At 39.1% G+C, this 20,101-nt stretch overlaps 1 protein-coding gene and 1 long non-coding RNA gene across 9 annotated transcripts in view; one reads left to right on the top strand and one right to left on the bottom strand.

Moving 5' to 3' along the window:
- Nucleotides 1-94: 94 nt before the first annotated feature.
- The window catches only part of Klhl5 (kelch like family member 5), a 67,117-nt gene continuing 47,110 nt past the window's right edge, over nt 95-20,101 (top strand). For 2 of the 8 annotated variants that reach the window (XM_048364777.1, XM_048364775.1), the window contains exons 1-2: nt 95-342; nt 5,263-5,374. In XM_048364777.1, coding sequence (XP_048220734.1) covers nt 5,313-5,374 — 62 coding nt within the window. In that variant the 5' untranslated portion in view covers nt 95-342; nt 5,263-5,312. Of the gene's footprint in view, nt 343-1,087; nt 1,195-5,262; nt 5,375-6,401; nt 6,473-20,101 lie in introns of those variants that run through there. The other 6 variants (XM_048364778.1, XM_048364780.1, XM_048364776.1 and 3 more) reach the window with 6 other exon arrangements.
- LOC125364959 lies at nt 1,215-18,135 on the bottom strand. Its single transcript, XR_007213601.1, has 3 exons — nt 18,125-18,135; nt 15,078-15,083; nt 1,215-1,479 (listed from the first exon to the last, which is right to left on the bottom strand). It is a non-coding gene; the product is annotated as an uncharacterized LOC125364959 (long non-coding RNA).

Genomic DNA, 20,101 nt, shown 5'->3' with positions numbered 1-20,101 from the left:
TCTCTAGTGGGCGGAGCTTTCCGGAGGGGCGGGCGCGGGCAGCCGCTAGCGCCGCGGCGGGTCTGACTGACAGGCGGGTTCCGACCCCCCGCCCCGGAGCCCGCCCCCTCCGGAGCTTCCTGAGGAGTTTGGCCCCGGCCTGGAGCAGCCTGGCGGAGGGGAGTCGTTCGCTCCCGGCCGGTAGTCTCCCGGGGTGAGGCTGCCGGGAAGGGGCTGGGGGCGCGCGAGGGGCCGAGCATCCCTCCCCGGGGCGCGTCGGCCCCCGGCCCCCGCCTCCCCGCCTCCTCCCGACCGGCCGCCCCGCCCCGCCGTGACCCCCGGCCACCGCCGGAGCCCGCCGCGGTAAGTGCGACTTCCTCCCCGGCGTCCGGGGGCGCGGGGCCCGCTCCCGCCTCCACGCGACCCCCGCCTCGAGTCGCCGCTGCCCCCGGAGCGCGCGGGGCGCCGGGACTCGGCGGCAAGGGGGCCCGTGAGGCGCCCCGGCTCTCCGCGGGTAGGCCGAGCCGGGCCTGGGACTCGAACCCTTGTCGGTGGCTGCAGAGCCGCGGCCCGGGCCGCCCTGAGTTTACTCAAAGTTCCCCACGCGGCGTCGGGGGCCCGGCGGGCGAGGCGGACCGCGGGTCCCGGCCAGCGCTGCTCTCCCACTCTGTCCACCACTTGGACACGCTGGACACCATTGCGGCTTTTATTCTCCCTCGTGGCTCCTGGCAGGAAGTCACACCTGAGTTTTCTCTCCGCTTCGCTGTGATCAGGCCTCCCCCAGCCCCGGCCCCGAAGGGGGAGAGGAAGAAACCTTCGGAGGCGACTGGCCCATCTAAACATCTGCATCTAAACATTTGTTCCAGTGCTTATCCCGCAATCTGATGCTGGCGGGGCGGGGCGGGGGGGGGGGGGGGACGGAAAGTTGGCCGTGCCAAAGTGTGTGAAAGTACCATTATCGCGCGTCTCGCCGTCTCTTTTGAGTTTTAAAAACTGTTTCGGAGTAACTGATTAACACAAAAGAGGGAACACAAGTCTCTTTCTCTGTCCATCCCTTTATCCCACCTCTCCCCCCAATATGGTTAATTTTTTATGAATCCTTTCATAGATAATATACAGGCGGAACCCCCTCCAGCTTTCTTTGGAAAGTGAAGTTGCTGTTACTAAGTGCCTACAGTTTTACTAGTGCCAAATGAATGTTCATTCTCTTTTCAGGAAACAGCTTGGTATTTAATCATTCATCCTCTTAAGTAGCAGTTTATTGTCTTTTTGGTCATTAGATGACCAGGAGATGAAAAAGAAACCTTTTTTTTTTTTTTTCTGATTTTAAGCCTTTGCATAGTATTGTGAATATGTTCTATTGGCTTGTCAAGATTTATGTAAACAATTTTACATAAAGCTGAATTTACAAAAAGGGGAATACAACAACAATTCTGCTGAAGCAAGGTGTTTTCTAGTAATAAGACCTGAAAGGAGCAATTCCTTGTGGGCCCAAATAAACTGGAGAGGGTGTGATACAGTTGACATTATTGTTAAAAACATCTCTGCAGAAGATGGTAAATTTTTCCCCAAAATGTTCTTTGGTATAGGGCAAATAATAAACTCAGAATCCAGGTCTTTGAAGGAGTCAGATGATCCATCTGGAACCTTTACAGTGATCTGGATTAGTATTTTCCAACCATGCTCTAAGAAATTATAAAGTAATAGCTCATTTTTTGAAATGAGATTTTGAGCTCTGGGACTGGTGGTAGAGCATTTGCCTATTATACAAAAGGCCCTCAATTTGATCATCAGAACCAACTCCCTTCCCCCCAAAAGTAAGAATCTGAGCTGAGGTAGCAGGGTTAGATGCATTTCAATAGTGTTTTTTTTTTTTTTTTTTAACACTATCTTGAAGGTTTACAAGGCTAAAGTTCAGGTTGATTCTTTTAAAGAGAATATGTTGTGTGGTGTTTTTCAAATTTAATAGTTTGTCTATTTTTCAGGTAATTCATATTTCTTACAACTGAGGTTTGATTAGAACTGGAGAGGAAAATTTGAACTTAGTGAATATGATAAAAATCAGAATATTGGTAATCTAATAGCATTTAATATACTGTGTATCAAATGTGAATTTTCACCTTTGTTCTTCAGGTTGACTGTTGGACCACATAAAGTCTAGAGCTTCTTTCTGTTTTGTGTTTCAAGGCGCTCAATTCTCTGAATTGAGTGAGTTTAAACAAATAAGAATCCTTAAGGAATTACTTTAATTATCTTGGATCTGACCACGTGATGGACATGCCATTTTATCACCAACACTATTTGTATTACTAACTTGCTATCAAACCCTGTAATTCTGTAATTGTAAGGAAATAGTAAAAGAGCAAAAGAATTGGAGCAGAAAAACATTTTTTTTCTTTTGGATCTGTGTCTTGAAGTTAGGGTCTGATGCTTTCACTCACACTTTGTGCTCTGCCATCTGAGCCATGCCTCTAGCCCCTGGATCCAGGAAATCTGGGAGGTGCTATGGTGCAGGGTTGTTTACAGCAAGTTTATGAGCCTGGCTGAATCAATTCCTTTAAGACTAGAGTGACCATAGCATGCCATTCATGGATTAAATATTCAAAATCTACCAAGTCTTGGTAATAGAACAACCACACTTTCAGATGCAGATGAAATAATATATCAAGAATCATTCATGGGGGGGCTGGGGATATGGCCTAGTGGCAAGAGAGCTTGCCTCATATGCATGAGGCCCTGGGTTCGATTCCCCAGCACCACATATACAGAAAACGGCCAGAAGTGGCGCTGTGACTCAAGTGGCAGAGTGCTAGCCTTGAGCAAAAAGAAGCCAGGGACAGTGCTCAGGCCCTGAGTCCAAGGCCCAGGACTGGCCAAAAAAAAAAAAAAAAAGAATCATTCATGGGGGGCTGGGGATATAGCCTAGTGGCAAGAGTGCCTGCCTCGGATATACGAGGCCCTAGGTTCGATTCCCCAGCACCACATATACAGAAAACGGCCAGAAGCGGCGCTGTGGCTCAAGTGGCAGAGTGCTAGCCTTGAGCGGGAAGAAGCCAGGGACGGTGCTCGGGCCCTGAGTCCAAGGCCCAGGACTGGCCAAAAAAAAAAAAAAAGAATCATTCATGGTCTAAATTTATTCCATAGCTGAGTACAGATGGCAAGCAAGCATTTGGAGGGCAGGAATAGCTACTTAACCCAAAGAGTTTGCTTCCTGAGTTTCAGGTGATAAGTAGTGAGAGCCGAGAAGATGAAGGATAGGTTTGGAATTCCATCTGAACCTAGCTAGTTCTTGTCTTATTCTAAGACTTTATTTGGATAATGTGCAGCAAACACTTCTATACAAAAGTAATTTCTAAATGATGCACTGCTGTGCAAAACATAATGCTGAAATACTGAGGGCTAGATAGAGTTCTTCATCCTTACATTATTTATAAGAGAGATGTTTGCTGAGTGTATCAGGCAGGATAGGTTCTGCTGTGGTAACAGAAGACCCCCCTCCAGGTTTTATTGGCTTAAAATAAGGAAGGCCACATTACATATCCAATCAGGCTGTACTGGGAAGTAGTCATTTGGAGCCTTAGGCTGTCTTGAGTCTCAGCACATTCTTCCACAATTGTTAGGGGAAAGGCTGTGATGACTACTGCTTGAAAGGGAAATGTTAACTTCTAGCAGCATTTCATTGGCCAGACAAGTCATATGACTACACCTAACTTCAAGGAGGTGGGGAATAGAGGAGGAGACCTGGAATAGTCTGTAGACAGTACTGCTTTCTTCACTAAACACCTGCTGTAGTCCTAAGAGTTAACACAAAATCTGAATAAGTCAAATCCAAACTCTGGTTTTCAGTACTCTATTTAGAAAATAGAAGACAGCAATTCTTTGTGTGTGTTTAGTTGGAGTTATGCCAATGAGAATTATAAAGGACGTCTTAATTTGAAATGAAATGCTGTTGAAATGCTACAATTAGATGTACTGTTTTGATCAAATGAATTTCATTCTTTTTGAATCATATGTGTACTCAACAAACATTTGTTGAATGTGTGTAAGGCACTATCTTTAGTTCCTGTGAGAATAGAGAGATGGAGAGTTTATAATTTCTACAGAAAATAGCCATAATTTGAGTTTTCTCTTCCTTTCTCTTCAAGGTAAAATCAACAGAATTTTTCTTGGTGATAAAATGGACTCTCCACCTATATATCACATATATAAAATATGTAATAGATACATATAAACCATTGTACGTTGTGTGCCTTTTCCCTTATCTTGGTTCTGAGTATCTCCTGACAAGCTACACAAAATCACTTCTACTAGCTTAAGGAAAAAGAATATTTGCTAGAAGAGCAATCTGGCTTTATATCAGTTGAAAGGCAAAAAGTTCAGCTAGGCCTCAGGCAACTGACATCAGTAACAGGAGTTAGGGCTCCGTCTCCCAGCTATATAGGATTGTCTCTCCCAGCTATATAGGATTCCTTGCCATTCTCTGCACATATACCCAGTTGTCCTGTTCCTAGGTTTTGTCAGTTTTGCTATCACATGGGTGCTTTAACCTTAGAGTTCATACACTGGAAACTAAAACTTTCAGCAGCTGCAGCAGATCTGAAGTTTCATGGGTGCCTCATCTTTGTTAGCCCCTAAGTTCAACAACATTGAGATTTGAAAATAATAGAAATGGCCCCGAAGTATAACAAGCTAGGGTAATTGGCAGCTTTTTAGTAGAGAAAGGCAATTCTAATAGCTTGCAATCAAAGAAGCCTGAGATTGAAGAAACCCTAGATGCCATCAAAAGTTCTGCACAATTAACATCAGCTTGCAAGTTTTAGTGGGTCAGACTGATTACAATGATCAGGATAAGAAGGAGAACCAGAGCTGACTTGTAGCTACTGTACTCCTTCCCTGAACACTGGCAAGTGCCATCTCCATTGTAATCAAGCCTTTCATTTACCAGTTCCTCTGCCAAGGTGCAGGCGGCTGAATTGTCTAACTCTTCAGTCACCTGCTCCGCTCCTGATGCAGAGCTCCCTGGCTTTCCCACATGGAGATAGAAGGAAGCACATAATATGTTACCTTAGCATGCTCCTTCTATGATCTAGACTGAGATTTCCAAGAGACTCTTCATGCAGAGACCTTTTACACGTTTACATGCTGTTACCATATCTCTTCACCAACTAAGTACATTTTTATTCACAATAAATTTCCATTCTTCTTCTATTATCAGTGTGTACTTGGCTTCTCTAGCAAATTCCCTTGCATTCTTTACCTATGCAATATCTCCTTTCTTCCCAGTTGAAAAATATCCATAGCTTCACCTCAGCAGATGGCTGAAGGGATGAACTATGGGGAGGTGGTATATGATACCTGGAAGAGGGGAGCCCCAGGAAAGTAACAACAAAGGAAGGTGAGTAAATACAAGCTGTGTATGAGGCCAGCTGGGATCTTTGTCAGGGATATAAGAGGAAAGATCAGACAAAATGGGGAGGAGCTCAGGTTCAATTATAGAAAATATGGCTTACATTATAAAATGTGCTTATACTTTTATTTCTATGTAAAGTGGTCTTCTAAGTTCAACTAAATTGTTCAAATGCAGAAAACTACCATACCATAGGCTTTTTATTCAGATGAATATTAGACCAAAATCACCTTTTACCAGCAAGGTACTGTCAGTGTTCCTTATCCATGGGAGTGATCTTCACAACATTCAGTCCTCCCAAAGCAGCTCCATACCTTTTGGGCAGTGTCTCTGAAAAAGTGGGCACAGAGCTGAGCACTAGTGGCTCATGCCTTGTAATCCTAGCTCCTTGGGAAGCTGAGACCCAAAGATCACAGTTCAAAGCCAGCTAGGGCAGAAAATTCCATGAGACTCTTATCTCCAATTAACCACAGAAAAGTGGAAAGTGGTGCTGTGACTCAAATCACAGCCAGAGCACTGGCCTTGAGCAAAAAGGAGCCCAGGGACAGCTCCTAGGCCCACAGTTTAAGCCCCAGGATTGACAAAAAAAAAAAAAAGTTGGCACAGTAGCTACTTGGCTTAACACACACACACACACACACACACACACACACACACACACGACTCTATTTTGCAACTCTGTAGACTTAGCTGAAAGGCATGTGCTGATGAAAAGAGCCATCACAGAAAGTTAAAACTGTAATTTGCTTTTGAGGAATTAGATATACAGATCTTGAGTCCTAAGTAAATGGACTAAGCAGGGAGCTCATTCTTACTATAAGCAGTGTTACCTCAGTTGAAATGTCCAGTTTTACAGATTGACAGCAGTGCCGAGCTAGGAGGGTTAACTGAGTACAGAGGAGACAAGTTTTATTAACTCTGCTCACATGTGTACTGTCTGCAGTGCCTTTCATTTGGAAAATATTCAGTGATATTATTTTTCTTGATGTAATGTGTTTTAACTTTTTATTAATAGGTAAAAGTGTAAAATAAGCTGAACTGTTTTAGGACTAAAATATTCAGACACTTGAATTCCATACTAAAGAGGTTGGTGTTTATTATCTTCTAGATCAAAAATAGAAGAATCAAACCTTTTGTTAGAATGATATAGTCACAAATTGTACTCCAAGTTCCTTTAGCTATACTGAGGACAGTGGGTAGGAGAGGATTTAGACTTGAGGCTGCTTGGTTTGTTTCTAGTTTCTAGGGGCAGAGAGGTATTTTTCTGACAGGCAAGAAAAAAAATTCTGTGCTCTGTGGAGTTTAGAATTGCTGAACAGGTTTAGCATGATTCTTTGGGAGGGGCCTGAACTAGTTTGTCCTTGGAGATTATTTGTCATTCTCTTCCCCATTGGGGGTTGAGAAGACCTGTCTAATGAACCTCTTAATAATGTTGGATTTATTGTAGTGTACAATTAGCATTAAGAAACTTTCACAGATTTCCATTTCCCTCACTGGTTTGTCCTCTTTTGCTTTTTGGAGCTAATTTATAGCAGTGTATTGGTGGCTTTTAAATTTTATTTTTATTTTTTAAGTTAAGTTTTAGAAGAAGCATTTCTAATTATGAACATCCCATTTTGTCCTCTGTATTATTTACATATCCTTTACTGCCCTTTCCTTGTCTGGCTTATATGCTGTTCTGATGTTACTACATTGTTTATAAAATCTGATTGGTCCTGCAGCAGAATCAAGTTGATCTCTGATTTGTTCATTTTGTGTTCATACACCCCAGGCAGCTTTGGTTATATATACTAGAGAGTACTGATTGGTTATCTTTTTTACCTCTGTCACCCTAAAGCTACACAGAAGACAGAAACACTTCTGGACTTGGTTCAGGTCAGTACAAGACAAAATGACAGTTATCCACACTGTTACTTTTTATGGCACATAAGCCAGATGGGTGCCTCGACACATGCCACAGGTAACAGATCAGGCCAGGTATTAGCAGTGGTTCTCACCACTTTGTAGTACTACAGCTCCTGTCAAGTGTCACAGCAAATACAAAATATAGCTATATCCACAAAAATCTAAGGAGTATGTGGCAAGGGAATCTCTCTTTCTCTCTCTCTCCTCTCTCTTCTCTCTCTTCTCTTTCTACCAGTTGTGCATGATTTTTTTTTTTTTTTTGCCAGTTCTGGGGCTTGGACTCAGGGCCTGAGCACTGTCCCTGGCTTCTTCTTGCTCAAGGCTATCACTCTGCCACTTGAGCCACAGCGCCCCCTCTGGCCATTTTCTGTATATGTGGTGCTGGGGAATCGAACCCAGGGCCTCGTGTATATGAGGCAAGCACTCTTGCCACTAGGCCATATCCCCAGCCCTCTTTCTCCCAGTTGTGAAGCCAAAGGCTGTTTACTAATTTTTGTGGAGCTGGGGAGGATTGAACCCCAGGCCTTTGCATGTTTAGCTAGGCAGGTATGTGCTCTACCTGGGAGCTATCTGGGGTTATATGTAGCCACTATTTGGCTACAATCATGCTACAGTCAACTATAATCTTATACAAATGAGTTTGAAAAGAAAGGATACATGGGGCTGGGAATATGGCCTAGTGGCAAGAGTGCTTGCCTCGTATACATGAGGCCCTGGGTTCGATTCCTCAGCACCACATATAGAGAAAATGGCCAGACATGGCGCTGTGGCTCAGGTGGCAGAGTGCTAGCCCTGAGCAAAAACGAAGCCAGGAACAGTGCTCAGGCTGAGTTCACCGCCTAGGACTGGCCAAAAAAAAAAGAAAGGATACATAATATTAATTTAGTCAACTTCAGAAGAAACAAATTTTGGCCACATTAGAGTACTCAGGCCCTCACATTTGCTTAGCTTGCTTGCTCTCTACCACTTGAGCCTTGCTTTAATATCCTAGATTTTTGCTGGTTATTTTAGAGATAGAATCTAATGAACTTTTCTGGCAAGGTTGGCCTTGAACTGTTTTCCTTCAGGTATCAGCTTACCAAGTAGCTAGGAGTACAGGCATGAGCCATATTTTCCTAACTGCTTAGCTTTTTAAAAGAGGTTCCTATTTGAAAACCAGATATTACTACAGACAGGTGGTTAAGGTTACTTTTAATGTTGCATATCAGCACTTTATCTTATAGGAAATAGTGACAGAAATGGAGGGAACCAAGCAGTGAGAAATCTGAAGCACTTATATTTAGTGCATAAATGCCACTGTGGTGTGTAATTGCAACTATGATGAATTTAATAATATTTTTATGTAAGTAATAATGTGTTCTTCAAGCGCTCTTTTAGTACCTTGTTTACTATTAGTTTGTTGTGGGCTTTTTTCAGGGGGGGATGGGAGTTGGTTTTTTTTGTTGTTGTTCTGTTTGTTGTGTGTGTGCTGTTCTTTGAACTCAGGGCTTCATGTGTTTGCTTGGTTTTCTTTTTTTTTTTTTGGCCAATTGTGGGCCTTGGACTCAGGGCCTGAGCACTGTCCCTGGCTTCTTCCCGCTCAAGGCTAGCTGGTTAATTGGAGATGGAGCCTCAAAGACTTTTGAGCTTGGTCTGGCTTCAGACCATGATTCTCTGGGTCTTAGACTCCTGAGTAGGTAGCATTATAAATGTGAGCCACTGACCTTCAGCTCATTTGGTTTTTTTGAGACAAGATGTTGCTATATATCTCAGATTGGCCTCAAGTTCAGCCTGTGTATCCCAGGCTAGTCTTGAACTTACATTCCTTCTGTCTTGTCCTCCTGAATTCTGGGCTTAAAAGATGGAAATCTCCATGCTTGACTCTCATTTACTAGTAGTTTGATCAGATCTTACTGGTAAAATAATTTTTGTTCACTTCACTATTCTTCATTTAGACATCTAACCTTGTACTTGGAATCTGTCCTTGTTTGTACAATGAGCTAATAACTACTGTATCTACCTCACAAGGTAGTTGAGATGATTTTCATGTAAGTTTTTGATCCTACTTTACTGAGAGAGCTTAGGATCGGGAGGTGATTTGCCCCAATTATATATTGGCTGATGAATGGCTTAGCTCAGGCTCTTGTACCATATTAATTAGGCAATCACTTAATGATAATGTGGGAAAATAAGAACAAAGGACTCTCAAACCACTACCTTTTAACGGACTCAGATTTAACCTGATGCTTTCTTTTGTGTCTGTGAAATATATGTACTGATCCCAACAGCCAGCTGAATGAGGATGGCTCAGTAGACTACACCAGAACAGAACTGTAAGGTGTATAATTCACAAACCTGTTTCTAACAGTTGAACATATAGGAATTGTAAAACTATGGTAAATGCAAAGTAAATAGAATATAAAGTTATTTCTATGAAAATTAATGAATGCTTTGGGATATTTCAAAAAAGTGAGTTATTAAAAATTTGCTATCAAATCGAATCAACACTGGATAATTGTAAATGATTAAGAAAAAAGCTCTCAAAGTCTTTCTGTCAAAGACCCTGGATCAGCTGCCTAGTCTTTAGACTGTTATTAGTTCTCAAGGAAGTAAGGCACTCACACCAGAATACAAATGAACAACATCACTAAGTACACTGTTTGGTTCAGCTGACACTTTTTTTTTCTTTTTTGTGGTAAGACTTCCTTCTTGAAGAAAGCAATGAATTTAGTCTGGCACTGGATTTTTCTGAGGTGGTCAGACCACTGGTCTAATGTATTTTGTATTATTCTGCTATTCTATCAGAAATGTATATTGTGTTCTTCCAATGTAGAAACCCTAAGTGTAAATCATGTAGATTGATAGATCATCATTGGCATGGCTTATATAAGAAAGATGACCCTAGTCCATTAGGAGACTTTCTCAAGTATATGGCTTTAACCTAGTACAGAAAGATTTGTGAATAGATGTGCATTTGTATGTCCAAATCAAAAAATCTTTAAGGTTATATACATGTCCTTTTTTATGATTGCTGACTTTTTCATGCAATTGACGACTATAGATTTTACCACAGTGTGGAAACAATGGCTCAAGGGGTAGATTGCTAGCCTTGAGCAAAAAAGCTTAGGCCCAACACAGACCCTGAGCTCAACCTAAGGAAACAACAGAAGACAAGAAACAAAATGAGAAGCTCCTTAATGAAAGAGTTTACCAATTTTATGTAAGTAGTCACTGGTGTCATATTTTCAATAATGTGGAAAAAGTATGCTTTTCAATATACCTTCTCAAATTACCTATATTCAGGTTAATGATGAGTGTATCGTAACAAGTAACAGAAGGTGCTTAGAAAGTATGTTAAATAGCATTATAGTTTGCTGTAATATGCATGTATGTTTTTAAAATTAGAAATTAATGACCAAATGTCAACATACCAAGCATTTTCAAAAACTTTTCACACGTGCCTGAGTATCTAGGGTGTTTTTAATTTGCTTAATAGAATATATTCCTGTTTTTGTGTTTTCATAATGTAATATTCTTAGTAGACTCCTGCTTTTAAAACTTTGTCCCCAGTGGACTGGGCTGTTGTGGAACACTTGTAGACTTCTGGGTGGAGGAAACAGGTCATTTTGGGTATGTCCTTGAAGGCTCTACCAGGAATCTCTTTTGCTCTTCCTCCTCTTAACTGTCCTCCTCCTCTCCCTCCGCTCTTCTCCCTCCCTTCTCTATAATTTTCAAGGTCTCCCTCAGCCTCCTTCCTGGCTGCTAGGAGGTGTGGTAATTCTCTGCTCCATTTTCCCACTGTGGTCATGTTGTGTCCAGTGCATGGGTCTCAGGAATGGAGAACAGAATCCTTTGAAGTAATGAATCAAAATAAACCCTTTGTCTCTTAAAAAAAAAAAAAGATTTTACCACAGGGTGACTTTCACTGTTGTGTTGATTGTGACTGTGACTTTGACCTCTGTGACTGTCTTAGCTTACCTTGCTGTCTTAACTTATGCCTTGTATTTCTTTGTCATGCTGTAATTGCAGTTTTTAAATTGAATGTCAGTTCCTGACTTATAAGTGCCTTGAAAGCCACAATCCTTTCACCTTCATAGAGAAGGTATTAATAAGTAATATGGGTAAAATTATGGAGTTGATATGAGCAAGTTGATATGAACTGCCATAGGATTGTATGATAATAATTTAGTTTATGCTTAAACTTTATTCCACTTACATTTTTTATCTTACTTATAGGTATATATTCTAATGATTTTATTCAAGTAAAAAAAGTAAATAAATAAAACAAAAATCCCTTTATGGATGGCTTTTACTGTGAATTCTTACTCCCATCTTCAGGATATGCCAGAGTTCTTAACTGCTCTATTTTCATTTGCCAAGAAGCTTACAAAGCCAAAGCCTTCTCTTAGCTTGTTCAACTCATTTAAATATTTGATTTTAAATTTTATTTACTGATCAGAAATAATTCTCAATTATTTTTAGCAAAATGATTAAAAATTGTACTTGGTGACCTTAATTTGGGATTTTAAGGCTTATTTTCAGTTTTTTTAATTACAAACAAAATTTTGATGCAAGCATTTGTGGTAATTTTGAAAGGAATTCAAACAACCAATGTTAACAGCGCAGCATTTTTCTACTTTCTTCTGGTTTCTTAAATAGACTGTTCTTTTAAAGGATAAGCTAATCCTCCTTTAGACTCTCATTTAGTGGCTAGATAGATAACTAAAACCAAACTGTACAGAGTCACACTCAATCTTTCTGAAACTATATCCTTCTTTCATTCCTTGTGTCATTTTTGTCTCTGTCACCAGGTCTCAGAAAAATTTGTTGTTGTTGTTTTGTCTTTTTTGTTATTTTTTTCTTATTTATTGTCAAAGTGATGTACAGAGAGGTTACAGTTTCATACGTTAGGCATTGGATACATTTCTTGTACTGTTTGTTACCTCCTCCCTCTTTCTTCCGTCCTCCCTCCCTCTTTCCTTTTCCCCCCATGAGTTGTTCAGTTGGTTTACACCAAACAGTTTTGCAAGTATTGCTTTTATAGTCATTTGTCTTTTTATCCTGTGTCCCTCAATTTTGGTATTCCCTTTTACTTTCCTAGTTCTAATACCAGTATATACAGTTTCCAATGTACTCAGATAAGATACAGTGATAGTGCAGGTACAACCACAGGAAGGGGATACAAGAGGATCATCAACAATAGAAGCTAAGGTTTCACATGGCATGTTGATAGTAATTACAACAGTGATATAGCACTCGTTTCCGTAACATGGAGTTCATTTCACTCAGCATTATCTTATGCATTCATAGCAGGTCTCTGAAATATTTTAAAACTATTTATCCCCTTTCAAGTTCTGTGACTTCCAGCCAAGTTTAAAGAAGTATTAAATAAATGACTCTTACATTGTCGAGTTTTCAAACAGGTTCTACCTCTTTGCCCTCATAAATCCATTTTTGCCACTGCTAAATTCATCTTCTTGAAGTTTACCTGTAAGTCCTTACCTTCAGAATCTTTTCCTCACCGAAGTACAGGATACATTCACTCCTTCATATACCAGGAAGCCTTCATTCAAGACTTCCTTCTGCCTAATTTTAGGATCTGCATTATCAAGACCTATGTCGTTGATTCATTTTTTATATTTAAGTTCAGTAAATATTTAAATGGCCATGTACTATATATACAAAGAGTGTCATTTATTTTCTCTTCTTTATATAGAACAAATGTCTGTAGAACTTACATACATGCAGGATTTTTTTTTCATTTGTAATAATGAGGTTGGAGAAGAAGTATTGAATATTTTTGAAGTTATCTTTTCTAATCTGGGTAAATTTAATTAATAATGTTTTCTGCCATCACACATTATAAAGTGCTAAGTTAGAATTTAAATAATAGAGTATTAGTATGTAAATTTTAGAAATAATTTTTATAGATTAATTTGGTAAATTTTTTTTTTTTTTTTTTTTTGGCCAGTCCTGGGCCTTGGACTCAGGGCCTGAGCACTGTCCCTGGCTTCTTCCCGCTCAAGGCTAGCACTCTGCCACTTGAGCCACAGCGCCGCTTCTGGCCGTTTTCTGTATATGTGGTGCTGGGGAATCGAACCTAGGGCCTCGTGTATCCAAGGCAGGCACTCTTGCCACTAGGCTATATCCCCAGCCCTGGTAAATTTTTTTAACTGTCCTGCAATTTCTAAACTTTAGGTCTTTAGAAATTATATGATGTAACTCATTCTCTTCATAATTGAAAGTATGTTTAGAAAGGAGAGTTTGCTGGGTTATTAGTATAATAAAATTAGTTCTAATGTTTTTATTACATTCACTTTTTATATTATATTATGTTGTATATTTTATGGCATATTATTACATAACATGTTAACATATATTACATTACAGTAATAGATCTATTAAAACTGATTATTCATAAATACTATCATCTAAACTCTTTTTTTTTTTTTTTTGGCCAGTCCTGGGCCTTGGACTCAGGGCCTGAGCACTGTCCCTGGCTTTTTTTTTTTTTTGCTCAAGGCTAGCACTCTGCCACTTGAGTCACAGCGCCACTTCTGGCCATTGTTCTGTATATGTGGTGCTGGGGAATCGAACCCAGGGCCTCATGTATATGAGGCAGGCACTCTTGCCACTAGGCCATATCCCCAGCCCGTCTAAACTCTTATGTGAAGTGAGAATTCTAAAATGGTGATAAAGTGGTTATCATATAAACTAATTACCAAATAGATTTAAACTGTTGAGTAGAGCTATAGATCTAAAAAAAAAAATCCCCAATAACAAGGAACAGTCAAAATGTATTACATGCCTAAAGCATTATTAGGCTTGTTCCACTTACATGCCTAAGGCTTCTTAGACTCCAAAGCCATAGCTTAAAAGCCACACTGTTGAAGTGTGTTCATCTCCTTATCTAATGACATTTAATTGTTCCTATTATAAAATTGAATAATGTCATCTTTTAATTTCACAGACTAACATTTGAACAGACTTGAAGCAGAAATTTCAAAATTTCTGAAAAATACATTCATAGATGACACCTATTTTAAATAATGTATGAGCTGTGTGTCTCAAGTTTAACTTGAACTAAGGCAAGTATATTAAGATAAAAGAAAGAGGTACAGATTACAATTTCATAATCCACTTGAAAAAAGCATATGTCAGTTTGAAAACTGCCATTTAGCCATTGGATTTCAAAGTGATAATTTTATTCCTTAAGAATGAAGTTAAATAAAAATTTTTAAATAATAATGTATTATTTTTCTTAAATTAAAATACTGAAAAGATTTTATACCAGAGGTAATTTTTATCATGTTTTTTGTTGTTGTTTTTGTTGTTTATCAGTTGTAGGGATTATACTTACAGCCTGGTTGCCTGAGCTTATTTTTTTTGCTCAAGGCTAGCACTCTAGCACTTTGAGCCATGGTACCACTTCTGGTTTTCTGGCAGCTAATTGGACTTTCCTGCCTGGCTGGCCTTTCAAACTGCTATCCTCAGATCTCAGCCTCCTGAGGAGCCAGGATTACAAGCATGAGCCACTGGTGCCCAGCTCTCTTTCATGTTTTAAAAGTATGAAGTTCATACTTTATTTTACAATTGGCAGTATATAGTATAAATCATTTTTAACATCACTCCTGTAATTGTTGTTTGTTCATTATTAGAGAAATATTCATTGAGCACTGTTTGTCACTAACCTGTATAAATGCACTGCAGTTACAGAGGAGAATTAAAGCAAAGCTTTACTCAAAATTACCTTATGTATGGGGCTGGGGATATAGCCTAGCGGCAAGAGTGCCTGCCTCGGATACACGAGGCCCTAGGTTCGATTCCCCAGCACCACATATACAGAAAACGGCCAGAAGCGGCGCTGTGGCTCAAGTGGCAGAGTGCTAGCCTTGAGCGGGAAGAAGCCAGGGACAGTGCTCAGGCCCTGAGTCCAAGGCCCAGGACTGGCAAAAAAAAAAAAAAAAAATTACCTTATGTAGTGAAGTTAATGACAGTAAGTAAACACCTGATATGCCACATAGTGTGAAGTGCTGCAAAAAAGTTAGTTTAATGGCCAGAGAATGATAATGTATACATATTAAATGGACTAGTTAATGATGTCCATGCTGGTAACTTAACTGTATAATTGTGTTAGAAAATATTTGGCTAAACCAGTTATTATATTGTATGGCAGCACTTGATGACAAGCTAGGTGCCAGTGATTCATATCTTTAATCCTAGATACTCAGGAGACAGATCTGAGGATACTAGTTCAAGGCCAGCTCAGGCAGGAAAATCCTAGAGATTCTTGTCTCTACATAACCTTTAAAAAGTACTGGAAGTGGAGCTCTAGCTCAAGTGGTAGAATACGTTTTAAGTGACAAAACTAAGGGACAGTATATAGGCCTTGAGTTCAGGCCCCGGTACTCACACTTACATAAAGTTGTTGGGCAGAAGGAAAATTAAATAAATGCTGAACTTCAGGCCATAAAAGCACTAATGCTTAGCTAACTACATATTTTTCATAAAGAGAATATCAAATATTAGAGCTCTTACAATCAAGAATATAAGGATAGGCAGTTGAAAATAAGAGCATGTGATCTCAATGTCTCCACTGCATAGAGGACATCCAAGTAGTGAATAATAAACATGAAAAATTACTCAATAGCACTTATAGTCGAGAAAATTCAATGAAGCAAATGTTATAACACCTCTTTATACCCAACAGAATGGCAGTACCAATGTTGCCTGGATGTAGAGTAACTGCCGATCTCATGCACTGCTCTTAGGAATATCAATTGGTAACAGTCAGAGTTGAACACATGTATACTTTGTTATATGGCAGCCTTACTTCTGAAGATAGATGTAAATGTATATACACACCACTATAATGCATGTATATCCAGACCAGACAACATATACAAGAGTATTTACAGCAAAAATTTAAAACTAGAAACAACTGAAATAACAGAAATAGAATGGGCTTTGATGGTTGTACATTTATGCAGTAGAATAGTATATAGTCATAAAAACCTCAGCTACTACACAATACAGTGTTGTTGTTTTTTATGGTGCTGAGACTAAACCCAGATGTATAAGACAAGAAGTCTGCTACTACTGCTACTACAAATTGATTTTAAAAAATAGGAAATAAAAGAATACATTGGAATGCAGGTGAAAATAATTTATCATGAGGATAGTGGGAAGGGGTGTGAGGAAGACTTGTTAAGTGTTGCTATAATCATAATTGTTTCTGAGCCTGGTGAAGATTATATGATGGGTTCATATGTTAAAAATTCATGTATTTATCAGTTGCACAGTCTTCTACTGTGTGTCAAACTTTCATATTAAAATGTTGCTATCTATCTGGAAAATAGATGCAAAAAAAAATTTCCCAAACAAGAACAAAATAACTTGAATGTCTGTAATGAGCAAAAGGCTTCCACTTGGTGATGAGGCAATGAATGACCTAGGAGAAAAATAGGCAAAAAAAAAAAAAAAAAAAAGTAAGTTTGTAGCTCAGAAATAGCCAAATAGACCTATGAAGTTATGCACCACATCCAGTACCCATCTGGAGTTATGACAGAATAAAGTTAGCAATATGATCCTTCTTGGCAATAACCAATAGTCCTATAAATTTGCATATGTGGTTAAATATGATTTTAACATGGAGAGAGATGTGAGTCTGTGTACTTACCTTTCTATGCTGATTATTGGGGAGAATGAGTGAAGGAGGGCAACTAAGTGAAAATAACATGTAACTAATCCATTCATGTAAAAGGATTTTTTAGTGCATATGTATACACAAACACATACATACACATGCATATATGTGTGTATGTATGTATAATAGACATATATGTATATATGCAAAATAAAAACAAATCTATATATAAAATATGTGGGGATAAAATGAATATGTGTATATACATACAAACATATGAATACATGTATACACATGTATATATACATATATGCAGATAAGCCCATCTTCTTGGCATTAATAATTAAATACTACTAGTTGGTCTTTTCCAACCCAGAATTCTGGTGTCCCTTTAAGATCATGTGTCCTCCCACCGGTAGCCACATAGAACAGTTACTACATTAAGGAGGTATTCATTCAATGTATAGCTCAAATTTTTGGTTGAAAGACCATTTGGACCTTCATGGGAATAGAGGCATAATTTAACCCTCATACCTGTAATATTCATATCTCTGTTAGTCTTTGAATTTCTTCTTATAAAAAAATAATAATAAGAGTGGTCTCGCATCTCAGTGGCCTTGAGTTCAAGCCTCAGACAGGCAACCAAACAACAAAATCATTAAAGTGACTTCTAGCTATTGGAGCTATCAAAGCTAGAATTTACTATAATGAGGACCTCTGGTCTGTGCTTTCACAACACTGTTCTGCAGAATTCAATATAAAATGTTATTTGTATGAGTTGCATTTGTTAAAATTCGTTCCTTTGAAATACTCATTTAATTTTCCCCTTTGTTAAGAGTGTAAGCTTAAAATTTCATGAAAGCACAATCTGTTAGTGAACACATGAACCCTTGGTAAAAATGAAGAGAGTGATGGCAAGATCATTATGAGCTACAGTGGAGATGTGTTTCATTGTGTCAGTCATACCATGCATGGCAAGATGTCTATTATTTCTGGCCCTTGTCCACTCAATGCTGTTAGCATACTCTGAAATCTGCCCTTCCCTCGATTTTCAGAAGCCTTTGTGGGAGGAGGTGGTGGTGCTATTTTTATCGAGACCCACAAAGCTAGAGTAATTGAAGAAATGTTCCAGATGGGGCTAGGAATGAGGCTTAGTGGTAGAGTGCTTCTCTGACATACAGGAAGCCCTGGGTTTGATTCCTCAGTACCAAATAAACAGAAAAAGCCAGAAGTGGCACTGTGGCTCAAGTGGTAGAGGGCTAGCCTTGAGCAAAAGAAGCTCAGGGATAGTACGCAGGCCCTGAGTTCAAGCCCCAGGACTGGCAAAGAAAGAAAACTAGAAATATTCAAGAGGGTTGACAGTGCTTGAATTCTACCTTGAAGGAGTAGTGTTTTAAAACCAGAGAAATCAGGAGACTGTACACAGCATTGTTAAAGGAGAAACAACATAATGTAGACTATCCTGACTGATGAAGCTGATAGATTGATATAAAATAAGACAGGTATGAGGAAGGAAGTGAACATATTGACAAAGGAGGAAGGTGGGAAAGTAGAAATAAAGTGACGTTCATTGAGCTAGAACAGTGTGGATATCTGGAAACAGTCTGTCAGGGAAAGAAATAATTTCATTCTGCAGTTTCCTTGTCCAGTGCATCCTGCATATGACCCCAAATTAATTTTCTAAAACATTGTCCTGTTCAACAGTCACTTAATAACACATTTGCTTTATGCTCAAGGCATTTTATCTCATCAGATTCATCTAACTTTATCTCACCCTTTAAAATTAATTAGGTATGGCTGGCTGGCTGATCAAACTGATACTTGCCCTCTTCCTTGGTCAGTATGTTCACTTCCTTCCTCATACCTGTCTTATTTTATATCAATCTATCATCATTCTGCCTGAATAACTTCTTATTCTTAGAAGCCTGATGTCTAGTGAAACTGGCCCACACTACACCTTCCTCATACCTTTTTCTTCCTTAACATGGAGTTGTACGTGGCTTTTCCTGCTTCTCACTCTTGTTTTCCTGGATAGTTTTTTATTGTAAGCAGCTTGTGAGGTTAAGATATATGTTCCACAATACTTTCTATCCTTCCAAAGCAGCTTTTAGTTGGTTATATATATTTTTTTGTTCAGCCAATAGAAGTACAGCTTTTTGTGTGAAATTATCTTATACATGAGTAGATATTGAGGACCCTGAAAACTGAAATTATGTACTTATAGGATATAAATTTTTAGTATATTGGCATTATAATGTTTTGTATTTTAACTTGTAAAATATTTGTGTTACAATAACTAGATTTCATTTTATTAGACATTAGAATTCTAGCAAGATATTTACAATTTTTGTGTCCTTATGGTACCTAATAATGCATGCATTACTCACATAATCACTCAGCATTTTTAGATTTGATTTTTATTTGTTTTGTCTGTTAACTTGCCTTCACTGTATTTGTTGTCACACCCTTGCTTTGTTTTGGCAACAACAGTGGGTACCCCCAAGTAGGCACCAGTGTACCCAAAGAAATAGCCTCTTTAAGTGCCGCATTTTCCTTTTCCTAAGTAGTATCTTAGAAATTTCAACCATTCTACTTAATGGAAGGGACCCTATCTGAACTATAGAGCAATATTGGCTTCAGGTCATTTATTTGAAAAAGAGTAAGAACTGTCATATTTTAATCCTTGGTAGTTTTCAAACTTTTGCTTCCAATTCTTACTACTCTTTGTTCAAATGAAGTCTTACCCATGATCTTACCTCATTAATTGAACGTACTCCTCCTTTTCAGATGAAGGCGGAAGGTAACAATCTGGAGCCCCACCTTTGTATTGCTTCCCCCCCTCGCCCCCCCCCCCCATCCAAAGAGCAAAGCTTGACAGTCATCGTAATTCACCTAATTTAAAAAATGCTTTTTACAGAATTCCTTTTGTGGTATTTCATCTAGCAACTTGATTCAAGACTAGAAATGCCTCCATTGTAAAGTGTTTTTTAAGTACAAAGGAAAATGCTTTGGAATCCATTTCTTGTTTCAGCAATGAAAGAGTTAATACACTAAGCAGGAGAGACTGAGACACTGCACTGGGATAGTGCTTTCTGTCTCGGTCATTTGTGGTCTAAGAAAAGGGGGTGGTATTCTGCATTTGAAAGGACTTTAATGAATGCTGTGAGTGTTTGGGGAGAGCTAAT

The sequence above is a fragment of the Perognathus longimembris genome, chromosome 16, assembly GCF_023159225.1.
Source record: "Perognathus longimembris pacificus isolate PPM17 chromosome 16, ASM2315922v1, whole genome shotgun sequence".
Taxonomy (NCBI): domain Eukaryota; kingdom Metazoa; phylum Chordata; class Mammalia; order Rodentia; family Heteromyidae; genus Perognathus; species Perognathus longimembris.
The sequence above is the reverse complement of the archived record's forward strand: the minus strand, read 5'-3'. Positions and strand labels throughout refer to the sequence as shown.